This window comes from Acanthaster planci, linkage group LG17 (assembly GCF_054643075.1).
Source record: "Acanthaster planci isolate LZ-2023a linkage group LG17, COTS_SCS, whole genome shotgun sequence".
NCBI classification, from domain to species: Eukaryota; Metazoa; Echinodermata; class Asteroidea; order Valvatida; family Acanthasteridae; genus Acanthaster; species Acanthaster planci.
This window is the reverse complement of record NC_141793.1, coordinates 4,177,210-4,190,429: the sequence shown is the minus strand read 5'-3', so window position 1 is coordinate 4,190,429 and position 13,220 is coordinate 4,177,210. Positions and strand designations below refer to the sequence as shown.

General features: G+C 43.6%; 1 protein-coding gene across 4 annotated transcripts in view; it reads right to left on the bottom strand.

Moving 5' to 3' along the window:
• itga6 (integrin subunit alpha 6) overlaps nucleotides 1-13,220 on the bottom strand; it is a 43,253-nt gene that overhangs the window by 7,129 nt on the left and 22,904 nt on the right. For all 4 annotated transcript variants that reach the window (XM_087148169.1, XM_087148167.1, XM_087148170.1 and 1 more), the window contains 11 exons: nucleotides 11,245-11,327; nucleotides 10,281-10,419; nucleotides 8,702-8,788; nucleotides 7,719-7,798; nucleotides 6,882-6,965; nucleotides 6,397-6,499; nucleotides 5,122-5,292; nucleotides 4,412-4,636; nucleotides 2,950-3,069; nucleotides 2,251-2,355; nucleotides 1,741-1,869 (listed from right to left, as the gene is read on the bottom strand). In XM_087148169.1, coding sequence (XP_087004295.1) covers nucleotides 1,741-1,869; nucleotides 2,251-2,355; nucleotides 2,950-3,069; nucleotides 4,412-4,636; nucleotides 5,122-5,292; nucleotides 6,397-6,499; nucleotides 6,882-6,965; nucleotides 7,719-7,798; nucleotides 8,702-8,788; nucleotides 10,281-10,419; nucleotides 11,245-11,327 — 1,326 coding nt within the window. The remainder of the gene's footprint in view (nucleotides 1-1,740; nucleotides 1,870-2,250; nucleotides 2,356-2,949; nucleotides 3,070-4,411; nucleotides 4,637-5,121; nucleotides 5,293-6,396; nucleotides 6,500-6,881; nucleotides 6,966-7,718; nucleotides 7,799-8,701; nucleotides 8,789-10,280; nucleotides 10,420-11,244; nucleotides 11,328-13,220) is intronic.

Below are 13,220 nucleotides of genomic sequence, written 5' to 3'. Positions count from 1 at the left end.
CTGCCGGGCACTCCGGTTTCGGGTACCGTGTGTTTATACGCGAGGCCAGGGTCTCCGAAATCAAACAAAGGGAACTGGGCCTTGTAACAGAAGACTGTACTCAGAACGAAAGACCAGGCTGCTGGGCATTACTGACATTTTTTCACTCTAAATAGTGGAGATAATCCAGCCTTGTTTTGAAACAGTATACCACGGTTTGGGGCATTTAGTGCGAGCGGATTACTACTGGAGACAAAAGTGCTCCACCACCGCAGCAATGAGCTACACAGCACCGCTGCACGCTAATCTGGCCCCTATTGAAAAGGTGTGTGCCAGGTTCATGAACAAAAGAACGTTACATAACACCACACAATCTGTGCTCTTTTACAAGGCTGCAGGCCTGGCTGAAATACTAAGGCGTCAATAGATTTTGCCTGTCGGACTAGAGTGGCCACCAGACAGTAATTCGTGTGGGTGTAAATGCCCGTTAAATGAAATGATGAATTTTTGAAGAATTTTGAAAACTGAAAATCTTGAAAAAGTCCCGATTATGTGCACTGCATTTTTCAAACCACCCAGCAGCAAGTGGTTAACAATCTCAATTTTGGCCTCTCTGCACAAAGTCTCAATTTTCGTCGCCGCACACAGATTCTGTTAACAGTTGTACACTACATTCGGGTTGTGTTATTATATTCTACAGCACTAGGAGGGATAACTAAAAAAGGGGGTCAAGGGTCACTGTTACATGTTCCCTGGTATGATGGCTGCATCCGAATCTGTTGTCTAGAGCTAGGTCTCGGTCTTCACTCCACTGGAAACACGTGGAGACCACAGACCTAGCTGTAGCTCTGGGAGCCCATTTCGGACACGGCCATTGTTACAGAGGGGGGGGGCCAAGAATGATTTTACACAGGAGGTCAAAGTTCAAGATTACTGAGAGAGGGTGCATGAGGCCTGGTGTTATGGTTAAGGGGTCCAACCATACAGTCTAGCAAAATGAAAAGGATGACCTACAGAGCAATGGAATAAACCTTTTGCGTATCAGGATGGAATAAAATCTGGTACACTGAGTTCTTTAAATTCATGTGAACATAGTAATTTCAATTCTCCATACTAAAGGCACAGTTTCTACACCTCGTGATTGGGCGCAAGCTTTTCTTTAGTAACGTAAGAGATGCTTTGCATCAATACCCTGTTTTCAATGGATAAGAAGGGCACAAAGAGACCAGTCCATTCCAGAGATGGAGGTCGCTATGAAGAAGCTTGCCCCGAATCAAGAGATATAGCAACAGTGTCTTTAGTCTGGGGATTCAAACTGTTATGTTTGAGTGCGCTCAGATAATTCAGGGTACTAGATTTATTCTAATACAATTTGCAAAAGGCTTATTATTCAACAATATGGACTGGGTGATTATTTACAGAAATACAAGCTGCTGACATGTAAATCAAGGTACATGTGAAGGAAAACTGGAATCTTTTTTCTTTTTTATCTGCAGCGATAAATTTGTTACAAAGTTTCATTTTCCTTTCCCTTTCAGAACAGACATGGCTGCATAATGTCTCTCAATGGATTTATCAAACAGTGCTTTAATTTGCCTCCCTCTAACAAAAACCACTTCTCATAGTAAAATAAAAACACGGCAAAGGAAAGGTATATCTGAAAATGTTTCCATATTTATCTACAGAATGCTGGCCCTCATAACAATGGCTTTTTTCCTCCATGGCCAAGTGTGAGACAGGGATCATCCGGAGGAGACTTACCTTCCAGAGCAAGAGAATGAGTATGATGAGGATGAAGAGGCCCCCTAGGACGGCAAGCAGTATGATCCACCAGGCTAGGGGCTCCGGCTCAGGTAGGGTGTCGACGTCAGACTTGACAACGGTGGTCAGCTGGAGACAGGGTAAATTGGGTCAATGGAATCGATTACCACACCTCATGTATATTCATGACTTTGAGCTGCATTCTCACTGGTCCATTTACCAGTGAAGGCCAGTCACTACGTAAACTTTTGAAGACAAGCCACGCTTGCAACGTGAAGGCTTTATTCTGTTTCATTACTTTTCATGCAAGTAAGTCAGCTGACTGTACCTACAGTCTTATTTCATATCACGGGTACTTGGCACTGATGGCATTATTACATCATTAAGGATGACAGGCTGGTTCCCTGCCTCATGTCTTATGTCAGGATTGATAACCACTACAGGATTGATAACCACTACTAAGTTAGAGTCACAGCCATAATGTTTGCACACAGCTTTACATATACTCACATCAAATTCGTCATTTTCTAAGTCACTCTGGATCAGGTATGGGGCATTCAGTATCTTGATCCGCCCGACTGACCCCACGAATACCTGCTCTACATTGATGTAGTCCTGAAATTCCGAACAGAGCGAAACAGGGGTAATGGATTTCTACAAAGATAGAGATTCTCACCTTCCTCACTCTTTGCAGACCATGAAAATGGTTTGCAGACTATGAAAAAAGGTCATCATTTGAGCAAAGAACTTTACGATGACCTTGAGTAAGTGGCAAAGTCTTCTACCTCCAGCTTGTTCAATGCAACTTGCTTCACCCAACATTACTGCACAAGTTATCTGGTGATTTTTTGCACAAGTCCCACACTTACAAACAATGTGAGTTTCGTGAAATGTGTCACAGTTGGTTGAATGACTTGAGCAATGAAACGTAGCTTAAAAGGAGTAACACCACTGCTTTAAGTTTCATCAACCCGGCTGTGGGAGTTTATTGTCCAATTAGCAGCACGAATGTTCTCAACTTGACTGTGAGAGGTTTGTCAAATCCGCAGTTAGATTTGGTCCAATAGGAAGAGTGAGTTTTGTCAAATTGACTGCAAGAGTTTCATCAAATCAGCAAAGAGAGTTTCTTCAAATCAGCAATTAGTAATTTTTGTCCAATAGGCAGCGAGAGTTTCGTCAAATCGGTCACGAGAGAGTGCCCAAACTCACCTCTTGGAAGGTGCTATTCCACAGCCTGGACCTGACGACGACCAGTACTGTCTCCTCTTCCGCAAGACTGTCAAAGTGACACTTAAAGTCAAAACAGGTGGCTGTCTTGTTGGAACAAGCCTAAAGACGGGAGAAAAAAAATCACAAATAACTCACACAGATACCTCTGGTGTCTTTGGCAAGAAACTGGGCGCACACAATGCAGGCAACGCAGTAATTGACAGCAGTTCTTTTAGGACTCAAGCTGCTGGTCCAACAAAGGAAGAGGTATATATGCTACCTAACGAAACGATTATTAGACTGTATTCATGCGTCAGCCATATTGAATTGAAAGTGAGGTTAACTTATCATTTTAGGCCACTGAGAGTAAAACAAATTAGTGCCAATTTACATTTAGAATAATATAAAATTAATTTGTGATTAATTATATCTAAACATTTTAAGCAATATTCCAAAAAAATCTGAAAGTGAGGCTTAGAACCCCCAAAAGTTTTGTACCACCCTACTTAACAAATTACATTGAATATGATAGATTCAGGGAACAAGATTGAAAATGGCTCTCCTTTAAATAGGCTTTATAGAGAGGTGCTGTATGCAGAGAGATATGCATTTGTTTAGCCAACTGGCGACCAGTATCGCTAATTCTGTTGTTTTGCATGGTCTATGCAAGCGCCTGTTTAGCCATCTTTTACAGTCAACAATGCTTGCTCTTGAAAAAAAGGGGTAGAAGAAAGTGGTTTCCAAAGATGCGCCAAGTAACAAGGGCATTCTGGGAGCAAAATATGACAATTTCCATGACATTAATGCAAATTGGCAGAACAATTTTTGGGGGGGGGGTATTACAACTACCACAGCCACTACTGTAGACTGAGCAGGATGTAGCTTGTAAATTTCTGATTTTGTGTGATAACATCAAAATTGGCCCTCCGAAGATGACCCTTTCATGATCTCCATCTCCATGACTTTTCCATGGCCTATATTCTATGACAACAGGATTCTAGGACATTGTTTTTTCCCCCCAGTTTTCCATGACTTTGCAAGACAACACTTCCCCGCCAGGAACTTCCATAACAATGCGAACCCTGCACACCCAAATGGCAAGTGCTCCATGCTACGCTCCAGTGATGACAAAAGAGAAGATCAGGTTGAGGGTTCTTTATCAGGGGGATATGTGGCCTAGTGGTTAGGGTTTGTAATCGTGAGGTCAGGGTTTCAAATCCATCTGGTGGTAGCATGTTGAGGTCTTTAGGTAAGTCACTTTACCTCCATGTGCCTCTCTCAACCATGGGCAGATACGGTCAGCCGTTTACGCCTGATATGGCAGCAGCAGGCTCGTATACTCCTCAAGGGGCTTAGATAGTTTCAGGAATCTTCAGATGTGAGCCCAATGTGCACGGATGATGATAATAAGCGTTTGGAATCCTCTGGTAATCTGACACTATATAAAAAAAATTGTTATTACCAGTCCCACTGTCTGTCCCTTCAAGGGTTGCCCCTTGCTGCTTCTCTGAGGTCTGGACACCTCCTCCTGCTCTCCTGCCCCGCCTCCAGCCGCCCTCTTCTTCCTCCTAGCGGCACCTGTTGTGAGTGATGCCTCCGTGGACGATACTGTTGTGCTGGGAGGCAAGCTCCGGGTGCTGGTTGGAGCAGCGGTGGTATACAAGTCGTAAGGTGACCTGGGTCGCTCCTGGTGAGGAGGTTAACACTAAACAGCTTACCAGACGGCGACCAATGTCACAGTGTACCAGTGCACTACGATTAGTAGATGAGTTTCATACTCAGCCCCCAACGGCAGCAACCGTGACAGGAAGTAATGATATACCAGTGACAATGGCTCTGTGATGGCAGTACTACAAGGACTGTAATACATGTGTACATTGGTAACACTTTGACTAGTGGTCTAAATCTGCGCGGACGCAAAATCTGTCCCTTCGGGAGCCAAGTTGGTATTAAGAAAAGGTTGGGTCATTTCAGAACATGTACCTGACGTACAGCTCTGACATGTTCAATGCGCCGGAGGTGGCGTACAACGTGCTGAATACAGCAAGCTCATGTGCGTGCATACTGACATTCTGAACTTATCTCTGACACCCTTCATGTTGCATATACACTGACTGGGATGCTGAACTGGCTCACCGTGCACAACGGCAGTCACTGAAAAAAGCCACTGACCTTGATCTTGAGCTCGTTGACGTAGATGGGGTCAATCTCGCAGTGCCCTCTGTTGCCGCGAACCTCCGGCATGTGCGTCATGTAAAGCAACCACTTCCCGTTGGCAACCTCGAAGGGGAAGCTGATGGTCAGCTCCGACTCGGGCACAGTATCTGGGCCTTTGTTGTATATCTGCACCAAAGGTCAAAGGGTGGTCAGTGGCAGCAAATGCAAGCCATTTAAGACCTTGAAAAGCATTTACTGAAAGTGTGCCACCTGCACAGCGTAGAGTGAATGTTTGGGGGAAAAGGTCAACAGTGTAGACAAGGCATTCTATACATTATGCCCAAGTTGGGGATCTTTTCTACGAATACCAAAAGTTGTAATTACAGAAGTGTCCGAAAAAAGGACCAGTGTCCCATCCAGCTGCCTGTCCACCTGTCCTGACGACAAGAAAAATTTTAACATGCAGGATTGGCTTGCACAAAATCTGCATCTGCCCAATTTGGAATGACCTGATCCGGTGCCACTTTGTACATGTAAGTGTACAGGCAATTATTCCTGCGTGGGAACACAAGCAGTACTCAACCTGTCCCAAGTTGGAATAAGCAGTGTTACTAGCACACTCCCAATCTGGAATGACCTGATTTTGAAATGGTGTGCATGCACAGTCAAATGCTCTGAACGGGAACACTGCTGTTCAGAGCCTCACCCAAGTGAGAACAATTGCCCAATTGGCAGCAATTCCCAAATGGACCAATTTTGGGATGACAGTTGATATTTAGTTGTTACCAACGATTTAAATGAACGGTATTTAGCCAGCTACAAGAAGTCAGTGCCCTCTTTGATGCGTATAGTGGATAGCCTAAGTGTCGAGATCACAACAAACGCTCCCAGTTAGGTCGGGTCCCCAGCTGTCGACTTTTTTTTCTTGCCAAACGTTCTTTTTAATTTTTCACAGTGCTGCCAACAACAATTACAAAATATCACATTTCCTTTTCCGTTTCCCGGCTCTGGAGGTTTCTAAATGGAAAATAGTCCGAACATCTACAATGGTCCAATTCTCACCTTATGAACATGAAATCACAGAGAATATGTTGTTGCAAAACCAGATTAACATTTGTCACGGTAAGAATTTTAATCTCAAAAAAACAGTTACTGCCGCATGTGCCTGGCAAAATATCGTTAAATTAAATTTGCCGGCGACAGCTAACTATCCACCGCCTTTTTAAAACACCCATCCCCCCCCCCATCTTCCCACCCTCCAGCTGGGGATGTGGCCATACTCATACTTACCTTCCAGGTGTGTATCACCTCTTCTCCGATCTGGTCGGTGTACTCCATGGCGCTCTCGCCGCGCACCACGCCGCCAAATGTGTAATGCTCCCTGTTGGTCTCTCTGGTGAACGAAATCAGATTCAACTTTGCTCAAAACCTCTGTGCTACAATCCTTCAACTCTTTTTTCTTCACTTTATACTACTGCTATGGAGAATGCATTATGTTCCATCCCTGAAATGAAGGGTAGCCGCACACTCAACGAAACGCCTAGTTAATCCTCTGCTATGTAAACGACACCACCACTGGGATCAGCAAAGAAAAAGCACTTCAGCTTTGAGTGGCAACAAGCATGGTGCCCGCCACAAATGCCATCCGATTTACATTGGTCTCAACCCGTTCCCAGCTCATTTTTGCTCAGCCAGCAAACTTTGCTATAAATCAGTGAGCCCCACATTACAGCAGCTCTGAAAAAATTGGCCTAGGTCGCGCAGTTGACACTCACCCCGAGAGCTCCATGTCGGTAATACTCTCCACTTCAGCGTACAGAGTAATATGATTGTCCTCTGGGTGACTATCTTCGTTTGTCCTAAAATTTGAAGAAGATCGAAAAAGTTATAATTGTGTGAAAGAACGATATGGGTTGAGTGCTGATGAACAAAGGCCATGTCCAATTACCTGGCTGTGGCATGACATTACACAGGACTGTACATTGGCTGCAGCCCCTACCCATGGGGTCGTGTGCAACGTCAAGCCGTAGTCGAGTAATTTGGACAATGCTTACACCAAGTCGAGTCAGGTCCCTGATTAAGTCTGTGATCAAGTCTGTGACTGGGTCCAAGTCCAAGTACCAGACCGAGTCGCAGTCCAAGTCTCGATCTCCAGAATTTGGGTCGGGGTCTCAGTTCCAGTCTGGGTCCGTGTCCCCAAGAGTAGAGTCCTGGTTTGCGTCCTGAGTTTTTACAATGTACGTAGCTTGAGAGTCCGAGTCACGGGTCATGGCATGAGCCCAATCAGCAAAAACTAAGTGCATTTCTTAATGTGTTTTTCTAGATGAATCTTAGAGCTGTTTATGTTTTCTAGTACCAGTTCAACAAACTAAGGCAGTTTGTAAGGCAGGCATGAAATTTTGACTGGTTCAACTGCGACCAAAATTTTCCACGACCTCACTTCAAATTTTCCGCGTTTAAAATAACAGATCACAACTGGGCATTTTGCCATCAAGTCTGGGACAGCAGAAAAAAGAAAGTCTGCCTCCAGAGTCACGAAAACCATTCAGCAGTCTTACACCTCTCATTTGTGTTATCAATTCTTGTGGTCTGGCAGGACGGACTACACTTACGATGTGACTACCATCGTGATGGTGAAGTTTCCAGCATCTGGGGGCACGTCACTAGTAAAAAACTTGACGGTAAAGAATTCCTGCGCAACAAAGGCACAAAGATCATCAGGTTACAAACTGCACGTGTAGTGCAACGCAGCTTTAATCAGGGGTGTGATTGGCCACTTAAAATCAAAGCTGAAAACAGCTAGCAACAAGCTCAAATGTAAGAAGTCCCCATACGTTTGTACACTGCAGGTGCACAAAAAACCTGACATTTTTAACATCTAATATCTAAACAAAAAAAGCTGAAATCAGCTGAAAAGCTGAATTCCCACACCCCTGTATGATTACAATGGGGTCCAACCAAACTGTGGAGTGCAGTGGTTGTTTGTTGAAGCCATTTTCAGTTTTCTGTGTGTCCATTACTGGAGCAGGCCCAATCAAACATCTGGTGCCCACCTCACCAAAGAAAATGCTCATGGAGATTCAGGGGACTTATTTTCATCTCTTCTGGTTGCAAACTTGCACCAATCAAGTAAAGTTGGACTCATGCTTATTCAGGTTCAGGGGCCATAGTCTCATTGCCTGAGGTAAAAATATGCACCAATCAAATGGACAGACACCTGCTCATTTGGATTCAAGGGGCAAATTTTTACGGTCCAAGGTCACAAACTCATGCCAGTTGAAATAGCTGGGTGCCTGACTACCCCTATTCAGGGGCCACATTTTCACACTCCGTAAACTCTTGAGGGCAGTGACGGTTAAGCTGTGCTGACCATAGCCGAAAATGATGCTGGTGCCTAAACCCTATTCTGTGGCCTGGACAGCTGATAGTTCCACGCGCCTAGAGATTTGTATTATTACGTCACTGATTCAAGAAACTCTTTCCTGCAGGGTTAAGGTTGGTGTCACTCTGCTTTTGTTATCAACAGACGGAGGTTTTCATAGCACAAAATCGGATGTTAAGCAATGCTTTGAAATTGTTCACTGATCATGCTTACATCGTGCGATTCAGGGTAGGGGTTGCCCAGCTCACAAAGTATCACCGTTTTGTTGTCTGGCAGCTGGTTACATCGGGAGCCAATATGCTGCAAATAAACAGCAAAGACAGAATACGTTGGAAGTAGGTTCCGTGGATAACTCCAAACATATTCTTTTGGGTTCTTATTGCTGGTATTGTCGGGCACTTTTCTGGTTACATGACAAAAGAATCCTGGAAAGTGCGGAAGGCACTTTGGCTCGTAAGCTTGAAGAAACCTGCAAAGTTGGCAACACCGCTTTAGAGGTGGAGGGAAAATCCAACTGAATTGTTATTACCAGTCTGGTTTGTCAAATAGTTGCATATGTAGTGGTCTTTTTGTACGACTATAAACATCCAATCAATGGTAAATAAAAAGAATTAAACCACGCATCAAGAAATTATTTTCATAAAAAGCGCATTAGATATGTAATACAAAACTGCTGCAAACTGCTTGCTGACTACAATGACCTAAAATACAAATCACAAAATATGGAGGGCCTGACGTTTCGATCCTAGCAGAATCTTTCTCAAAGGCAAAAAACATCATTAGACACATAAAATTTGAGTGGTGCAAAATCTGTAACTCACCATTTGAAAGCAGAGACTAACAAACGAACACTTAAACAGAAAAGAGCAAACACAAATACAGCAAACCAATGGGCAAACAAACAGATAGACAAACAGACTAACCAACAGAGAGACAGACAAGGACACAGTGTGTCTCACAGATGGAGACAAACCGACAAACAGAATACAGATACAATCATTAATACATTCTACATCTCAGCATTGAATCCCAGTACATGCACTTGTAGAACATGGTGTCAATGATTTCAGATAACCGTGAGAAACAACTGATCAAAGCCACTCTAAACCCTCCGAATGTCTTAAAAAAGCAAATATGCTGGGTAGAACCTATGGACGGTAGGGACCGATACCCGATCCATGTGTAAAAAGCCCAAGTTTCCACCTGATTGTAATGAACGCCGATAGCACGCAACCTGTCAAGATGCAGATGGTTGTGAAAAACCAAGTGCGTGACATCCTTTAACCCCAAGAATGGAAACAAATTGGCACTTTTAACAGCAAAAATGTTTGTATGAAATGCCTTTTATAGTGGCTTTGCATGGTAGCCATCTTGCAGGGCAGTTCTTTTGTTCCACAGGGAAACCTCCTTTGTGCAGACCATGTGGAACAAAAGCACTGGCCTACAACACAGCAGCTGTGTAAACTCTCTATGGGTGGGTACAATACTTCTTGAAGCTCAGAACTGGTACTTCAATTCATTGTATTTCAAATAATGTCAGTGATTTTTATTGACAAATGGGGTTTCGTTTCTTAGCCATACTACGAGCATCAAGCAAGAACGCAGTTGTCCGAGACCTTCTCTGACAACTCGACATGTACAAGTGGCAATGTTAAACTAAAAAGTTAAATTCAACTTTGCTCGCTCGGAAATTGGATTTTCACATGATCATGCATCGGGGGGAGGAACTACTCGGCAATGCTGTCTACAGGGTCAACTTGGGCACCAGGGCTATAATGGCAAGGGGAATTACCTGCGAGTCCTTGTTGTAGACCAGCATCTCGGGGAAGGTGATGGTTAGCTTGGCATCGTAAGCCGGCTCCTCCTTGTTCTTCAGCTCCACGTCCACGATGAGCTCGTTGTGCTCGCCTTTGCGCAGTGTCGGGGGTGTCCTGTGCGACAGGGGAAAAAAAATGGATACCAGTAGTGGATCTGGTTTGGGGGATCAAGATACCTTATCCTTTTTCCCTCTTTTCTCTTGCATTCAACTTCTTATTTAGCCACTTTAAAGACAGGAAATTTAAGTAAAAATTTGTCCTGCTCACACATTTCGGTTTACTTCCTCCCTTGACAGGTAACCTTCCCCTTTTTTTAACTGCTGGATAGAATACAAACTACTGCTATGCTTTCTGACTGGTATTCACTGGAAATTGTTACAATTTTCAAAACACCTTCTGCAAAACTCTCTTTTTAGAACTTCACAAATCCAAAGGCAAAGCATAAATTCTTCTTGAAGGATTATCTCAAAACTGCAGTCTGATTGTACAGGAGTGGACTCCAAGCAAAGTATTACTTTGTGAGCGGATCCTACAAAAAGAGTCTTCGGGCATTTAAGTTCTGTGTTATTTTACCTTAGAAAGAGCAAACTGGGGTCACTGTTTTGATGTGCCACTCAGTTGGGCACCCAAATAGACATGAGCATGTGTGCATCAAAAAGGTTGAGGGCTCCTGGTGATTTATGCGTAATTCTTTTAAAAACTTTCATCTCAGAAGTGACTTCGGCTACTCGTTCTGTTAGGTTGGGTCACATTAAGAAAAGGAAAAGAAGCAGGCTTTTTTTTTTGGTCCTTGAGGTTGAGTTTTGGTACTGAATCAATTGAAACACCAACTGGAAAATTAAGTATTTTAGATTTGACCAATTTGGGACAGTCAGAAAGGAGTCTTCATCTGTGTTACTCTCAGGAGGGAACAGTGGTGGGGAGGGGGGAGTGACTGACCCCTCGAGTCTCAGGGTGGCACGTAGGTCAAGATCGGTGATACACTTGCCGTCATCTTGGGCACAGGCCTTGATGAAGTCGAGCTAGATATGGGGCAAAAAAAGACAAAGTAAGAAAAAAGCCGAGATAGTTCTCTATCCTTGCAGTTTGAACATTAGCATGTGTGAGAAAAGTAACAAGTATTCATGAGGTTCAGGCATGGGACTGGCAAATCCTTTTGTGAAACGCCAGCCAAACAAGATTTTTGCTTCTCCATGGAATGTCAATGTAAGGCTGTTGTCTACTCTTCCATCAATTAATAAAGGCAAAACCGACAGGGTTTTTGAGAAACTTGGAATGTCGGGCAGGGCAAAAAAAATTCCAAATTAATTAACATCTCCCCGGTGCAAATCCATCCTTGGAAATAGTTGTCAGCCAGCCGACACTGGCACCAGCTCGGTGGTTGAGTAGTTAAGATGTCTGCACTAGTAACCAGGAGGTCGTGGGTTCGAATCCCACCCGAGTTCATTTGTGGTTTTTCACAAGCCTTCATGGGCAAACACTGAGTACACAGTGTTTTTAATGCATGTTGGGCAGGGCAAAAAAAATCCACAATTAATTAAACTTGGAATGTGCTTAATATTTTGAGGCCAATGGTAAATGAAACAGGCAGTAGTGATGCTAGTGCAGGGTAAATATCAGTTAAGATATAAGATTAATATCAGTCAGATCAATATCAGTTAATAGTTACTGTAACTGTTAGTTATTACTAGTGCACATGGGAGATGGATAATGGAATAAGTACATGTAATGTGCTTAGCCAGTCTTACACTTTGATGTTGACAATGGAGTTCATCTTTGCCTTAGGTCATTATCATCTGGCCAAGCACATCTCATTCATGAAAACCTTTAGAGTCACAAACTCAGTGTTACAAAGTATAAACTTCTGACGACTTTGTTCAACAGTTTTATTTTGTTTTCCCTTTCAAACATCCCCCTGGCTATGTTATGGTATGTGCCTCTCGCAAGGCAAGGAGGTAGTATGTATTTGGATACAGCATGCTCGAGACGGAGGGCGTCCGAGGTCATTTGGACCCGCCTGTGATGTCTGCACGATCAGAGCAGCCTCTGCTGAACTGGGCTGCCAGCTCTTTCCCAGGATATTTTTCTTGAAATACAGCACTGGCTCATTGGCTTTTATGTGTGCACATGGCACCTACTATGCATGTGCCAGTGGCATGGGACATTATTGGCGTCCATTCTCTTGAGCTGTTCTTAAACAGGCATTTAAGGCCCGCCAAGCACATACTTTTTCCAATTCATGAAAAACTTCCCAGTCAGAAAGGGACAAGTGAAAAACGCAAATATTTCCAATGGTTTTGTTCAACAATTTCACTCGACTGTAACAGTAGTTATTACCCTTTACACCCCTCTAAGCCATGTTGTCTACGCTTCCCGTGAGCTGTTGCTTTATCAACCATTTAAGACAGGCCAAGTGACAGACTCTAAACCAACAGGAATGGCTAAACCGTCTTGGGTATTTATTTACAGAACAGCCCACTGTAAGTCCTAACAAGTCCATCGCAACTCAGGATAGGTCAAGAGCGACCAAAACTGCGATGAAAACATTCCTATGTCATTGATTACTCCCTCCCCTCGTCACCTGTGACAAGAAATGTGATTGACTTCTAACGGACTCAACGCCAACACTGTATACTAGCAATGGAGTTAGATTTCAGCAATCAGCGCAGAGCAAGAATGGTCATATTTATTGAGGGCAAAAAAAGGGAGTCATGCAATCAACAAGCAACCATTTCTCCGAACAGGCCCTAACCTCACTCTCAGTGACAGTAAACAAATCAGGTAACCTCCCCACATGTCAATGTCTTGGCTGAAGGAGTGCTAGCCCTGCGTGACTTGTTGGATGATTTGAATTATTAAATGGCAGTGAGGATCAAACCCTCTGTGTAACTGGATACAAACCGAGTCGATCAACA